Source organism: Castor canadensis, chromosome X, assembly GCF_047511655.1.
Source record: "Castor canadensis chromosome X, mCasCan1.hap1v2, whole genome shotgun sequence".
Lineage (NCBI taxonomy): Eukaryota > Metazoa > Chordata > Mammalia > Rodentia > Castoridae > Castor > Castor canadensis.
In genome coordinates, this window is record NC_133405.1 from 98,751,246 (window position 1) to 98,766,826 (window position 15,581).

Below are 15,581 nucleotides of genomic sequence, written 5' to 3' on the forward strand. Positions count from 1 at the left end.
TTTTGTAGATGATGGTTCAAATGGTACACTGCGGGGGTGGGGGGAGTGGGAGGATTAGCTGAGCTTTAAAAGACCACATTCCCATATAACCCCCCAGCCCTCACCAGGCCCTCAATCTTGCACATCTCAGCTTGTTCAGTCAACATCATGGTTTATTGATGCCCACTCCAGGCTGGGTAGGGCTGAAGGGTATACAAGAGAACCAGATTCAGTCCATGCCTGGAGGTCAGCCTGGGGGGCGAAAGCAGGACACACACAGATGGACACACAGATCTGGCAACTGGTAGCAGGGTACACAGTCTCACGTAGGGGCACTCTGGGCACAGGTAGTCAGGAAAGGCTCCCGAGAGACCTCACAAGGGTGGGGAAGCAGGAGGCGAGGCAGCCACCAGAACCTTAGCATTTTGTACATGTCTAGGCAGTTAACTTTTGAAACCGGTGGACTGAGGGTAAGCACAAAGGACTGGGGGCTGGTGGGCAGCAGGGGCGCCCCTCTTGCCTCACCATATCCTGTGGGTAACCTCCTCCACCACTCTTGGCCTGTACTTTGCCTTCTGCCACACGGGCCCTTTTCTGAGCTCTACCTCTGTGGTTTTCAAGGCTTCCCTGAGACAATCCATTTGAACCAGGTGCTCTACCCGTGCCTGGCACCTCAACTTCTAATCAATGCACATTATTGTCCTAAGTGCTATCTACAGACTATCTAGGTCTTCATTCCAGCTTCGAGTAGTCCCAGCAGTCATCACACCCCAGGGCAGGGTTCCTGGCACGCACTGCAGAGTGCAGGACACTTTCTGTCTACTCCCTGAAGGCAGAACTATCCTAGCCCTCCTTCAGGGCTGGCAGAGTCTAGGCCATGGGCATCTACTTCTCAGATGTATAGCCCCAACAGAGATCCTACTACTCTTAAGGCCAACACTAGCCAGCATCGTAAACACTATGAACAGAAACAGCCTTGGCCTCAGCCCTGGAGACTCCCTTAGTACAACGGCTCTGTGTTTGGGGAACTAGCTTTACATCATACTGCTAGTTCTGAGCTCTGATGCCTGCCCGCCCTGAGGTTGCTTCCTCATACCCTTACGGCAGGAGAGAGGAGACCTGTAATCGACCCCTCAAGCTCCAGGCAAAAGCAGGTGCAAAAACAGAAATCTTCATGCTGGCTGTGGTGATGCACACCTCTAAACCCAGCACTCTGAGGTGGAGGCAGGATGGTGAGTCCCAGGCCAGCCTGGGCTACATAGAAAGACCCTGTCTCAAAAAAAAAAAAAGGAAAAAAAATCAACAACAAAAAAACTCCAAATATCTTTCTATTCTGGGGCTGAACTGGGGCTCACCCCTTGGACCTCCATGATACGTCACGAATCCCAAATGTAGACAAATCCTGATGTGAAAAATGTACTGTTGAAAATGGGGGGGGGGTGGGGGTTTGTAAGTGCAACCCACAGACGGGGCTGGGACAGGAAAAGGGAACAGGGAAAGGGGACCTGGAGTCGGTCCTCACCACAGCCCTGACCCTGGAGCGGGTGGAGCAGTTGGGGGGAGCAGATGGAGACAGATGAGGCTCTGGTGGTCATCCCCCCCACAAGAGGGCAGCAGTTGGGAAGAGGCAGGTGGCTTCAGGCTCCTTGGTCAGTCTGGCCTCAGACTTTTCAGGACTAGAAGAGGTATTTGCGGCAGGATTGAGTCCCACACTTGCATTCAATTCGGACCCGCTTCTTGGGGGAGCCAGGAAGCCCAGCCAGGCCAAAGTTGGAGTCCATGCGGGTACTCTCCATGTCCACGGGGTCCACTGTGGAGTCACAGCCAGGGAGGAATGGAGGGAAGGGACTCATTAGAAGGCATGCATGAAGCGTCCTGCTACCCTTTATACCGGGGGACCCAGGGGATCTTGGGAGCTGGTCTGGGTTTTGAGTGAGAGTTTTGAGATGGTGGTTTGGGGCTAGGGCCACAGCACAGCATTGGAGTTGGATTCAGGCCAGGGGTTGAGGGCTGTTGGGGGCGGCAGGGGGCTTGCAGGGAACAGGAATGGAGGGTCATCTGGGCATCCAGAAGGACACCTGAATTCCCAAGATCTGCCCCCAAGTATCTCAGAAGTGGGGAGTTTGCCAAGGAGTGGACTGGTTGGAGGCCACAGGGGTGTCCAGAGGCACAGAATGAGGAAGGACAAGGAGGAGCAGAGCAGGGAGGGGCTGGAGGTAGTTCAGTCAAGATGGGAGCCAGGAGTGCCTTAACTCTCCAGATGTCCTCCTCCATGAGTCTTGGTATGTGTCTCAGGATTGGGGTTCAGGGGGTGGGAATATGGGGACCTCCAAGGGGTGGACAGGGTCCAGGCAGGAGGATTGTAAAGAGTCAGGAGGAGCATCTTAAAGCTCCAGCAAAAGAAATTTCCCTTGATCCTCTCTCTAAGCGACCCATGTGCCTTGGGTTGGGGTCATCACATTCCATGTCACTGCATGCCCTACCCCCAGGGCCCTTGCCCCCACCTTGCATGTTGTAATCAAAGGTGAGCTCCTCGCCTGCCCAGATGGTTCTTGTGGCAAAGAAAGCGATGCGGGGTAGTCGCTCATCAAGATTATCTATGAATACGTTGTACACCTGCAGGTTGGGGTCACACTGGGCAAGAAAGAACAGTGGGAGGATGAGGAAGGGCCGTGGCCTGTCCCTCCCAACCCTTTGCCCACCTGCTGGGGGACCCACGCTATGGTTGACAAAGTGGGAGATGTTGCCATAGTAGGCGGCATCCACGGTATACACATCCTCCACGTAGTCCAGGTCAAAGAGGTAGGTAGCACCCTGGCGGTCATAGATCTGGCCCCGCCGCTCTGCTTCCTCTGAGGTAATTATCTGGGGAAAGGGGGAGGAGAGAGTGGTCATCAAAGTTCAGGAAAGCCAGCCCCAGTCTGACCCTGATCTGGCCTCCTGGTCTGGTTCCTGGGAAGAGAACAGTGAGCAGGAGGCACCCCTGGCCATGGACACATAGGGGCAATGATGCAGCAGCTCTGTTGTCCCTTCTCAGAGGGCTGCCCACCACCCACCCCTCCTCAGGCCTCTGGGTGGCAGGAGGTGTCTTGCAATGGTGGGGGTGTAAGGTGCAGTTAAGAGTGAAAAGAAGGGAGGAACTCTGCTGCCCAGTGAGACTGCCAGAGATGTCCGAAAGTTTCCTGTGCCCTTGGGACAGAACAAGATGGGGACAGAGACAGAGAGACCCAGAGCAAGGATGAGGTAAGAATGAGAATCAGAATGTGAGAGAGACAGAGGGAGAAACTGACTAATCCAGAGCAAGTACAAGGGGAACGTGAGGGAAGAGAGACCTGAGATGGTGGGGAAAGGGCCTGAATGAACAGGAAAGAGACACAAACAATGAAAAACTCATATCCAGAGAGAAGACCAAGGCCAAGATCCCTGAGAATCTGAGATAGTCAGACTCTGAGGCCAAAAACTTAAAAGAGACAGATGAATGAAAGAGAGAGACAGTGAGATCAAGAGAGAAAAAACAACAAAGTAGAGATGGGAGATGCCCTCTCTCTGCCCTGACACTGTGCTTCAGTGCCTCCTGCCATGCCTCCTCCACAGCTGGGTCCCCCATCCACCAGCCCAGCCCTGACCTATCCTTGCCTCCCAAAGGAGGCGGATCTTTCCTCTCAGGCCACCATATCTGCTCTTCCCCCTGGGGCCAGTGACTACAGCCTCTGGCAACCCCCAAGCGGGGCTGATCATACCCTTCTCCAGGTGAGGGTCCCACCGTACCCAAATGCTGCCTCCCCAGACCAGGGTGCCCCTACTCCTGGGTTTCCTACCTCTTTTCCCACTCCTTAGAGACAAGTGCCATTAGCAGTGTACAGCCCACAGCAGACACGTAACTGCTACAAAAGTGACATTTATTCAAAGGAAAAAAAAATACTTATTTTCTTTCTGCTCTCTACCCCAGCAACCTGTTCTCTGTCCAAGTAGCAGTCCTCCAGGCAGTTCCAACACTCTCTCCTCCCACAACTCTTTTCCCTTCCCTCTCCCTTCCTCAGAGACCCACTACCCAGCCCCCAATCCCCTAGTGACACTGGGTACAAACCCTCCTTGCCCACTTCATACAGTTGGGTAGCCATGCTCTTCCAGTTTCAAATTCATCCCTTTTTGGGCTTGACCACCCTGCGTTCTCTAGCCAGGAAGGCCTTGGTGTCCTGTCTCCTACCCGCCTCTTAATGCTATTACATCCAACCTACGCTCTGCCAAGTACTAATCAACAATGCCTTTACAAAACCCAGATTTACCTCCAGGCTACACTGCTAACTGCACTCTGCTCTAACAGAGGCTTCTGCATTCCTAGAGGAGTCTGGCTCCCCCCCACACACAATTTGTTTCTTTATTTACTCATTCATTCAGTGGATTTTTGGTTTTGCTGAGCTGAGGATGGAACCCAGGGCTTCATACATGCTAACCACACACTATACCACTGAGCTATACTCCCAGCCATTCAGCAGATTTTTATTGAGGATTGAGAACTACTGTGTGCCTAGTTCCACCTTGCAGGGGCACAGTCTGGTAGGGGAAGACACAGAGCTCAGGCTGGCGCCAACCCTCAAAGGTCACAGAGGCAACAGAGATGGAAGATGTTAATCAGGGAACAGTGCTTAGGGGGACATGGGTGTATGTGTGCAGAAGAGCTACATCCTCCAAAGTAGGCTGCAGGTCATAAAAAGGCATGACACCAGGATGAAAGGTGGAGACCTTCTCCTGAGGGCTGTAGCTAGAGCCACAGGAGCATTGCGAGGCACGGTATGTTGAGGTCAGTCTCCCTCTACCTTTTAAGAGAACACGCGCTGTGCCTTGTGGTGTTGGCTCAGATATATGTGACCACATATGACTGCTCTGAGCTTCTGGCTTCTTAGCCCCTCAAAAGCCAGGTGCCTCTCTCATTAAACCCAGGATCAAAGGGCAGCCTCTCCCTCTCACCAGCATATTGGCTCTCATGTGAGCCATCTTTCAAATTGTAGCCCCTCCCCAAGCCAGGGGCAATGCCCACCTCCTTCCCAGGCTCCATCTTCCCGCCTATCCTGCCCCTACCTGCTCCCCAAGTCTCACCAGCTCACCAGGAGTGAGTCATTCTACAAGTCCTCCAGGGCACAAACGGTTCTCATTCTCCGTCTCTCTCCTTTCCAGTCCCACTCTGTAAAGTGGCCCACCCTGAAAACCCAGGAACAAATCTGTCCCTGTCCCCATCCCTGTTCCCTAGCATGTGTCCAGGCTGTCACGGGAGACAGACAGCCTAGGAGCTGGCAGCTTGAAAAGGGAACTAGAAGACTGAGTCAGCCGCTACCATGCCCCTCCTGGATGCGAGATCCTCAATGTTCTCTCTCTGTGCTTGTTTCCTCAGCCAAAAAAAAAAAAAAAAAAAAAAAGCCAGCAGGCCTGGCTGAGCTAGTCACTTGGCCTTTTTTTTTTTTTAAACCCACTTTACTAGCTTTGTGACTCTGAGCAAGTTATTGCATCTCTCTGGGTCTCTGTTTTATCATCTGTAGAATGGGAATGACAACCCAACTGGACAGGGGCTGTTGTAAAGACACAAAGGATCATGAACGTGAAGTGTTTTGTTAGGAACAGAGCAATGTGATGAGTGACTGAGTGCCATGTCCTGTCAAAATCTAAAGTGCACCCTTATTTCAGGTACCCTTTACCAAGAGAGAAAACATGCTACTAACTAAATGATATGTTATCATTTTATTAAATAAATTAAGACTAACCTTCATTCCAGAACTCTTCAAATAAGAGAATACATGTTTCAGAATGTTTGTGATGTGTTAGCCAATCTCTGCTGGGTGAAGCTAGGAATGTTCTGCAGAAATGTGAAAGTCTGAACCAAAAGTGAAAGGATACAAAGGCGTGAAGGGCCGTTTGCCCAGTAGGAACTGTTGGTGCAGATTGTCAGCGTCCCAAAGTAGAAGGGGACAGGGTGGCATCCAAGTATGGAGCTAAGCTCTTGATTACATAGCGCCTTGGAAGCATATGGAATAGTACCACATAATTGAATAAACTGATATTTCTGTAACGAAATACATGAATATTCACCCTAAACAGGATAACAAAGACTATGAACAGGCCCCTATCAGGTCAGGTTGGGGTTTTAATAGCCAGATGGGTTACAAAAAAACTCTTTTACTTTCCAAGCATTTTGGATTTTTCTGACTTTTAGACTGTCTGGGCCAACACTTACCTGAAACTTTCTGTGTCTGGAATACTACTCAAGTGCTTCTTCCAAGTGCTTCATACAAAATAACTAGCTAAATGCTTCTCACAAGCACATGAGCTGTTATCACTCCTATTTTTGAGATTAGGAAACTGACACAGAGAAGTGAAGTGACTGCTGATGAGTGGTGGGGTAAGGATTCAACTTCAAATGGGCAGACAGGCTCCAAGGCCCACCTCCTACCCACCTTGCCATGCCACCTCTTCAGAGGCCATGTGGGAAGATGAGTTTGGCCCGAGTCCAAACCCTAGTACCACAAAAAAAAAGAAAAAAAAAGATAAGTTTGGCTCTGGCAGTATTTGGAAGACTGGCACCATCAGGAAGACCCATGGGTCTTAAAGGTACCAGAGGATGTCTAGAAGTTGCCAATCATGGCAAAATGGAGGCCATGGAGAAAATGTGTGGAGAGAAGGAAGGGTAAGGAAGAGGTGAGAGAGCCCCTGGAAACCCTGGTGTTTCCTGAGTGGAGAAGTCAGAACACTGAGCCTAGGGGACTCTGAGGCTGACTGTGGACTTGTGGGTTCTTCCTCCTGTAGGATCCTGCGTGTACACAGCTTTTCCTCCACCCATCAGTCAGGACAGTGAGGTTTCCTGGTCAGGGTGGCCTCTAGAACTGCCCGAGGCCCAATGGTAAAGACATGTCTTCCTTTTGATGGTTAGGGTCTCTCTGGGGTCTGGCCACTTTAGTGTTAGATCACTAATGGTGTGAACACCTCCAGCCTGTCAGGCGTAGGTAGACTGACGGGCATAGACCTGATCCCTACCCCTAATCCCTCTGGGGTGAAGACATTTCTTTTTCATGACCCTTAGTACAGCATGGGTGTGCACACTTCCCAAATCAGGGCTTTCTGGAGTATAGAGAGCTTGAGCTCTTCCTCCAGGTCCTCAGGTCACTCTGGGACATAGATACCCCTTCCTGTAGATCCTCAGGATGCCCCCTCCTGCTGCTATTAGGAACCCTCTGGGTGTGGACACCTCCTCTCTCTGCCAGACTGCCTGGTCCTCTGGCATGTGGACACTTCCTCCAGCAGAGCAGCTAGGGTGTGGTTGTCTCCTTGTCCAGACTGTTAGGATCCTCTGTAGTGTAGACTGTCCTGTCTTCAGAGTGTCTCTGTCCCTCTGAGGTGACCCTTTACCCTATGACTCCTCAGAGCAGAGCCTCTCCTCATCATCAGTGCCATTGCTACAGTGTGGACACCTTCAAATGTGTGTCCTCAGGCCACTTCCTGCTACTTCCCAACCATATTATACCCTGTGAGGGACCCATGGAAGTATTTAGGGTTGTCACCATGGCAAGACACACTCAGGGTATCTTAGCATCCAGAGATGCTAAATGTCTCCCAAGCACAAGACAGGTCTGCATAAAAAAGAACTGCCCTGCCCCAAATAACCACCATATCCCATCTTAGGATGTAACACTTTCTTCCGCAGACACCTGCTAGTTACTCACCCATACCCTTTTTGTTTTATATCTGGACATGTGGCTAAAGTACTCCCCCTACCTCCCTGGCACTGAGGTAAGGCTAGTGATTCAGTTCCCGCCAGCAGACAGTGGGCAGGAGTGACGTGTGCATGTCCATTAGAACCCTCACCTTCAGTCCCCCATTCGGCCCACCTTCCAGCCAATGCTGAGAATCTAGCAGTGACTTGGGCTGTAAGGAACAAGAAAGACAGAACAGGGAAAGAACCTAGGTGCCCAAGCTGCTGTGTGAAAGGATACCCTTATATCTGAATATACCCATTGGGGACTGCTCGTGATCAAACAAACTGCTAGTGTGCAAAGCCACTAAGATCTGCCTTCATGTTCCACCCATCCTTTCACTAGGGCAACCTGAAAATATAGAGGAGATAGCCAAGGCATGCCAGCATCCCACTCCAGACTCACTGTGGTAAGATGGCCCCTTATCACATGATAAAGAGGACAGGCCTTTTCAGGTGACTTTGTTCTCTCAGACGCATGGTCTCTACAAGGATTGCTGCCTGGAGCTCAGTTTCCACTTTTCTTCTTCACTAGGTACCCTCATGAAGACAGTCCTGACCAGAAGTACTTCAATGTTCTTTTAACTACCAGCGTGGTCATGCTGGTGTGTGGCAGCTAGGAATACTTGCTCCTACCAGGATGTACCTATGACACTCAGACCAACCCCCAGGCCTTTCTCACAAGGAAAGCAGGGGAGTTTCGGGAACACAATGGGAAAAGCTGCACACACACCCAGTCCCATCTTACCTCTCCCACATACTCCATGACGAAGCTGTTCTTTCGGATCTTCTCCAGGGTGCGGACGCCCCAGCCACGCCCGTCGTCTGTGCGGAAGATGCAGAGGTCGTAGCGGATGCCTTTCTGGACTACACGGTTGGGGCAGTCATACCCACAGCGACAGCGGGAGTTGCACTCATAAATGGGCTGCCCAGCTCGCAGTCGCACTTGGCCCTGGTCATTGTAGGCGAACTTGTGCAGGGATGCCCCAGGGCAGCAGCCTCCAGTGGGTGCCCACAGACAGTCTTGGCACTCGCAGCCCACAGCCACCTGGTTGAGGGTGATGCCCTCACCAACACGGTACTCATTTATGTACACAAAAGCCCGTGGGGGGCCATCAAGGTCCACTTCGTTCTCCACAGTGATGCGTCCCAGGTGACTGCGCTTGGCATTGAGCTCCTGCTCCCATCGCTGAAGTGCCCGCCTCTGCTTGGCCTTCTGCACCAGATAGTTGGACAAGTTTGGGTCCAGGTGCCGGGGTGGCTTTGACCGGTGGTGTCGCCGGAGCAGCTCCCTTTCTAAGTCCTTATGAAACTGCTTGAGAATGCGCACACACTTAAGATTCTGCCGTGGCTCCCAGGTGCTCTCTGAGTCTGGGTATCCACGCCACTTTACCAGATAATATTCCTGTTCCTGTTGAGGGCACAAGGGCACGGGGGCCACCATAAGAGGCAAGCCTCTTGGGCCAACAGAGAACACCCATCCCACACCATTCCTTTCCTGGAATGGCCCCATGCACTGATTAGCAAGTATGGCTCTGCAGTGAGGACTACAAGGTTCAACTCACACTCTTACCCAAATTCCTACTCTCATTTCATCCCCCACGAAACCACTCCCTTCTCTGACTTCTCAGCTCCTTCCTTCCAATTGTTCAGGCCCAAACTCCTGGAGTTATTGTTCACTCTTCTTTTATTTATTTATTCTCTTTTTCTAAGTTTTTTCTTTGGCAGCACTGAGGTTTGAACTCAGGGCCTTGTGCTTGGTAGACAGACACTCTACCATTTGAGCCACTCCAGCAGTTCACTCTTCTTTTGCTCATACTCCCCACATCCACCCTCAGCACATCCTGTGAGCTCCACCTCCAAAACATATCCACAAGGCTGGGGGTGTGGCTCAGTGGTAGAGTGCTTGCCTAGTATTCCTGAGGACTTGGGTTTGATCCCCAAGCACCACAAAGACAAAAACAAAACACAAAATAAAGTACACCCAGAATCTGATACCTTTAAACCCTGCCATTGCCACCACCATCATGGTTAGCCTAGACCCTGGCAGAAGCCTCCTCACTGGTTCCCCTACCCTTCCTCCCTCACCTCTACAGGTTGTTTTTCACACAGCAGCCAGAGAAAGCTTACACTGCTGAGAGGCAGCTATAATAGGGCAGAGTCTGAAGACATCTGATTACAAATCTTTAATCTGTAGCTCCCTACCTGTGTTGCCTATGGAAGTTCTTTAATTTAGGCAGTTATTAAACTGAGGGCCTCGGTTTCCATTTGTAAAGAAAAAAATACAAGCTTGGTGTGGTGCTGCATACCTGTAATCCCAGCACTAGGGATGCTGAGGTGGGAGGATCAAGAATTTGAGGCCAGCTCAGACTGCACAGCAAGACCCTGTCTCCAAAAAAAAAAAAAAAAGGCCAGGTGTGGTGGTAGTAGGTGTTACATGACTGTAATCCCAGCACTCAGGAGGCTGAGACAGGAGAATCAATTCCCAGTTCAAAGCCAGTCTGGGCTATAGCAAGTTTCAGACTAGCCTGGGGCTAGTCAATAAGATCCTGTCTCATGCCCACCCCCCCCAACACACACACCAAAAAAAGTAAAATAGCTAACATTTTCCTAGCATTCATTATGTAGTGGGTACTATTCTGACAACTGACATGTCCTCACAACTCTATGTGAAGTAGATGCTATTAGCCTTTCCCACTTTGCAGACCAGGAAAACAAAGTGCCAAGAGTTTTGCAAAAGAGTAGCCAGGATTTCAAAAGAAACATGTAGCTGCATTCTGCTCTTGTAACTATCTTGCTAGTGCAGGTAGCAGCAGTGCAGTGGTAATTGTTGCCATTTCACAGTGCAACAGTTAATGGGTTTCTGGGAGCAAGTTCCTTGGCATGCCAGAAGACCTCAGTAACCTTTAGCTATTATCCCCACTCCCCGCCGCATGTCAATTTCGGCAGTTGGTTTTTACTTGCAAGGTGGGAAGACAGATTTATTTGGGGATTTGTTCTGGCTCCTACCACTGAGAAATCCACTTAAGTTTCCCCACCTGTAAAATGGGGATAAGAAGGTCTATTTTTTTTTCAGCAAGGATCAGAGCAAATTCCCTCTGTAAACAGAGGTGGGCAGTGGGGGAGAAGAGGCAAGGCTTGAGAAGGGCATCAGCACAGGGCAGTCACCCAGACTCACGCGGATCTTCTTGTAATCGCACAGGTACTCCACTTCAAAGTCATAGAGGTTCCTCTTAGACACGCCAAGGGCAGGGCAGGAGAGCTTGGCCAGGCGGCACAGGTCCTGCAGCTGATTCCAAGAGGACTTGCAACATACGCTGCAGCCTGGAATAAGGGGGCCGAAGAGTCATGGAGACTGAATCCACAGACCTCTGCCAATGCTGAAGTCTTCTGCAACTGGAGCAGTGGCCAGTTCCTCGAACCCCAATGTTCAATGCCCAAGGGAAGCCCTGGAGCAGTGGGGCTCAAGGTGGGGCTTGCTGATTGCCCAAGAGGACTCTACTCCCTAGGCCCCTCTACACTATTCCTAAAGCTGCCTGCAAACCTGCCTAGGGTTCTAGACCTAGTCACTCTGCTTCCACTTTGCAAAAGAAAAGAGAACAATCTCCCATCTCAGTGGGGTGCAATTACCCTGAGGGGGTGGGGGTGGGGATGGGATTAAAATCTCCAGGGCACCAAACAAAGGTGTGAACTGAAAAGGTTGGTCTTCAATACCTTACATGAAACTCCAGGGCCAGATGTGTTTTTGAATTCAAAAATTGGGGGACTTCCCAAATGCAGTTCTAGGTATATCCCATACATGACACTGACTCTCAGTGTGGTCATGGATGTCAAGCCATAATCAATTGCTAGAACTACAGCAAAAGTACTAAGTTTTCCAAATCAAATAGAAATAAGGATGTAAAATAGCCCTCACTAAATAGTCCCTTTTTACAAAATATCCTCTTGCCGTGAATGGTGCCAAATTTAAGAAAAAGACTTCCATTTTCAGGACTTTTTACATTTGGGGATTATAAATAAGGATTGTGGGAAGATATTTCATTACAGGCAGTTTCCTTGAATGATTAGTCAGGGGCTCCTTAAACCCCCAAGGTATATTTTCCCACAATGCATTTTGACTTGTGGCCTCATCCACATTTCTGTGAAAGGTAGGGCCCATCCAAAGGGTTTGCTCTGAACTCAAGAAAGCCATATAGGTGAGATAATGACATTGGTTCTTCTAAACATACCTGGAATGTTTCTGGAGCCACCAACATTTTTCAGCACACGGGATTTAAAGGCTATACATTTCTGATTCAAGGCACATCCTTCATTAATGTGTTCTAGAAGCCATTTTATCAAATGTCACAAAACACTTCATTGCAAGTGTACCCAAGTCGACATCCTATTTCTTTTCAAGATGTTTAATATCTTCTGCCTCCCATTACAAAAAATAAAACTTAAGCGTTAGATGTCAACCTAAACATACAAGCGCTTTTCAAAATGATTTCGTGTGCACTCCCCCCGCCCCACACAGACACACACTCATTTAGCTACGACCCAGTGGACACCGAGCCTGTGCCCGCGCTTCTTTCTCCCCGTGATGCTCTAGGTTCCAAAGCACGTAACTTGCCTTTGAACCCCCACCGAAGTGACCCCAAGTAATGTCGCCAGCAGCTAGCGCCACAGTGACTACCACGGGGCTCTCCCACCCCTCGTAGCTCCCCCTCACACTTGTGGAATCCATCCTCCTCACAGCTTTACTCTCGCGGAGTCGCCCCAATATGCAGTCACCCCTCTTTCCTGCACATGGAGGATTCCAGCTCTCTTATTAGGGAGGCCCCATTCCCCTCTCTTGGGGGAATCCTCTACTGCAAACCCTTCCGCCATCAGACTGGGACCTGATACCCTCCACCCGAAGTGTCGCCTGTCCTCCACTCTAACAGGGGGACCGTACCCCCTCTTTTCCCTCCCCTTCCGGAGTCTTGCGTGGAAACCGAAAGGGTAACAGTCACCGGGGCCCGATTTTCCCGCGCGCGGACACGGCCTCCGGGGATACCCCCGCGCGTGGGCGCGCCGGTCTCATCGTGGACTGCTGCGCGTGGCAGGGTCCCAGGTCCCCACTTAGTCCCGCGCCCTCCGAACCCCGAAGCATGCGCCCCCTCCCCTCAGCCCCGCCCAATCCCGCGCGCCAGGCCCGCGCTCCTCCAGCCCCATCCTTTGGGCGCCAGGCTTCCAGCTCCCGGCTCCGTGGCCTCGGACGCCGGGGCCCCGAGCCCGCGACACCACCCCTCCAGCCCACCCGGCTCGGCCAGCGCGCCCGTGCCTCTACCGCCACTACTTCACCTTTTAAATTTTCCGCCATCTTTCTCCACGGCTAACGACATTCGGGCCTAACCGGCCTCGCGAGAAGAGAGCTCGCGCGGGCGTGGCCAAGAACACACAGCCTATTGGTCGCGCCTCGCCGCCAGCGCTGCCCGCGCAGACCAACCGGTGAGTGGTGACCGGACCCCTCCCCGCACCCGCCTGGTTCCCAGAGGCGGGTGCTCTCCGAGCTTTCCCGGAGTGCTTCTGGGCGGCAGCGGCGGCGGCGGAGGTTGCCCGAGGCCCTGCCTTTCAGCTGGTCTGTCCATCACAGTTGTAGCCAATCACGTTGCCAGCCAGTCATACTGGGGCTTCTTCGTCCTGTCAGCCCCTCTATTATGTCTGTCATCACATTTTAACCCCAGGCAGGCCGTGCCTTCCAGGGTGGACTGGCGCCGTAGATAACTGCTCACTTGATAGTCTGATGCACTTGGTAGCCTGATGCAAATTTTGTCAGTCTCTGCAGTCAGGTGTGAATTCAGACCGCATCCATCTGTGCCCTTCCATCAGCTGCGATCTCTCCGAAGTAGACCCACGAGGCTGCTAGCCCGTCATTCCTTCAAACCGTCCCCATCACATTATTGTCCCTCCTGTCCCTCTACCCCTGACATGGCACCAGCTGCCATCCCCCTGGAAGAAACTTCTCATATGCTATCGCATCCAGACACGTCTTCAGGCAGGCTGGGATTAGGACAGGACAGGCTGTTGCTGTCAGCTTCTAATAGCGCTCTGTCTGGGCAGTCACGCAGTCAGTTGGTCACTGTAGTTCCCTCAGGTTACTCCTCATTTAAACTATGATCAGTTGCAACATCCAACTAGGCCCTCCGAGCAAACAGAGTTATGAAAAAGCTTTGGGTCAGCTATCAGCGGGTCATCTGGTGTGTAGGAAAAACTCGGTGTATGAGAACTGGCTGCCAAAGGCAGAAGGTGCCGAAAGTACAAAGACTCAGCCAAATCCACGATTACACAAAGTTTAATTTATTAGGGATTTACAGACTGAAACATGTCTTGGATGGCAGCAAGAATCTCTGCATCCTGACAGGAGGAACGGGATTATATGCCATAAACAAAGCTGGGTGCAGCCAATCAGAATACACCTGGGCTTTCAGAAAGAGAGAGAGAGAGAGAGAGAGAGAAAGGAAGAAGAAAAAGGAAAAGTATTATGTTAAAGGTCAGTTAAGAAACAATCTGGACAGCCAAACACCAGTGGCTCACGCCTGTAATCCTAGCTACTCGGGAGGCAGACAACAGGAGGATACTGATTTGAAGCCAGCCTAGGGAAATAGTTCATGAGACCATATCTCGAAAATACTCAGCACAATATATAAACAATGGAGTTTTATTCAGCCATAAGGAAGAATGATACCATGTGGTTTGAAGGTAAATGGACGCAACTGAAAAGTAAGCCAGGCTCAGAACAACAAGGGCCGAATGTTTTCTCTCATACATGGAAGATAGATCCAAAGATAAACATATACACAAAAACAAGCATGATCATACATGTTTGTAACAGTGTAACTACTCTATAGAACTCAGGGAAAGAGGGAAAGAAAAAAGAGGAAGATACACTGTCAATGAAATTGAAATACATAATATCTGTGCCGGTATAGGATATAATATGTATCCTGCTGTTGAAAAAGGGGGTGGGAGGGAAGTGGGTAAAGGAGAATAAATGGAAGGAGTTGAAAGGACTAAAGTAAAGTACACTCACAGCAGGGATTCATAGAGAAACCCCTTCGAACATTAACTTAGGAATTAATAATGAAAGACAGGACTGTAAAATAGGTACGGGGTGGGGGATACTAGTGAGAGGGAGGAGGGTAAATGAAGGCGATGAAGGTGAGGATATATGGTTGATGGACTTCATATACCTATATGAAACGGAACAATGAAAACCCTTGCAATTGCTTTAAGTAGGATAAGGAGGGGGGGTCGAGGAGGAGAGATGGTAAGAGCGATCTAACCAATGTATAATATCAGCCTATTCGGAACTGTCTCGATGAACACCCCCCGCCCCGCACCGTGTACAATGAATATATCCAAGTTAAAAAAAAAAAGAAAATATTCAAAACAAAAAAAGGGCTGGCGGAGTGGCTCAGGTAGTAGAGCACCTGCCTATCAAGTGTGAGGCCCTGAGTTCAAACTCCAGTTCCAAAAAAAAAAAAAAAAATCTGGGTGCTAGGGGCTCACACCTGCAATTCTAGTTACTTGGAAAACTCAGATTGGGAGGATTGAGGCCAGCCCAGGCAAATAAGTGCACGGGACCCCATCTCCAAAATAACTAGCGCAAAATGAACTAGAGATGTGGGTCAAGCACTAGAGTGCCTGCTTTGCAAGTACTAAGCCCTAAGTTCAAACCCTGGTCCCATCAAAGAAAGAGAGAGAGAAGAAAAAAAAAAGAAACAATGAGAGCCGTGGGGCCTGGTAACGTAGCTCCATGGCAGTGGTAGCGCACTTGCCCAGTATGTCCAAGACCCTGAGTTTGATCCCCAGCACTACAAGAAACAAAAAAACCCGGGCA

The 15,581-nt window shown here is 50.5% G+C and overlaps 1 protein-coding gene and 1 long non-coding RNA gene across 12 annotated transcripts in view; one reads left to right on the plus strand and one right to left on the minus strand.

The window, feature by feature from the left end:
* LOC109701208 (uncharacterized) overlaps positions 1-12,180 on the plus strand; it is a 29,486-nt gene extending 17,306 nt beyond the window's left edge. For 3 of the 5 annotated variants that reach the window (XR_012444319.1, XR_012444317.1, XR_012444321.1), the window contains one exon: positions 8,253-12,180. This is a non-coding gene — a long non-coding RNA (uncharacterized lncRNA). Of the gene's footprint in view, positions 1-8,063; positions 8,128-8,252 lie in introns of all 5 variants that reach the window. The other 2 variants (XR_012444320.1, XR_012444318.1) reach the window with 2 other exon arrangements.
* On the minus strand, positions 113-13,858 carry Suv39h1 (SUV39H1 histone lysine methyltransferase). Of its 7 annotated transcripts, none has more exons than XM_074063128.1 (8): positions 13,043-13,858; positions 11,947-12,039; positions 10,896-11,041; positions 10,027-10,102; positions 8,466-9,128; positions 6,426-6,485; positions 2,484-2,844; positions 113-1,789 (listed from the first exon to the last, which is right to left on the minus strand). In XM_074063128.1, exons 2-8 carry the CDS (start codon positions 11,971-11,973, stop codon positions 1,656-1,658), a joined length of 1,467 nt encoding a protein of 488 aa, XP_073919229.1. In that variant the 5' UTR covers positions 11,974-12,039; positions 13,043-13,858; the 3' UTR covers positions 113-1,655. The 7 variants fall into 7 exon arrangements, with proteins under 7 accessions (XP_073919229.1, XP_073919231.1, XP_073919228.1 ...); XM_074063130.1 differs by lacking the exon at positions 10,027-10,102 and having other exon boundaries at positions 114-1,789; positions 2,484-2,613; positions 2,698-2,844; positions 13,043-13,854; XM_074063127.1 differs by lacking the exon at positions 10,027-10,102 and having other exon boundaries at positions 114-1,789; positions 13,043-13,856.
* Positions 13,859-15,581: the final 1,723 nt, after the last annotated feature.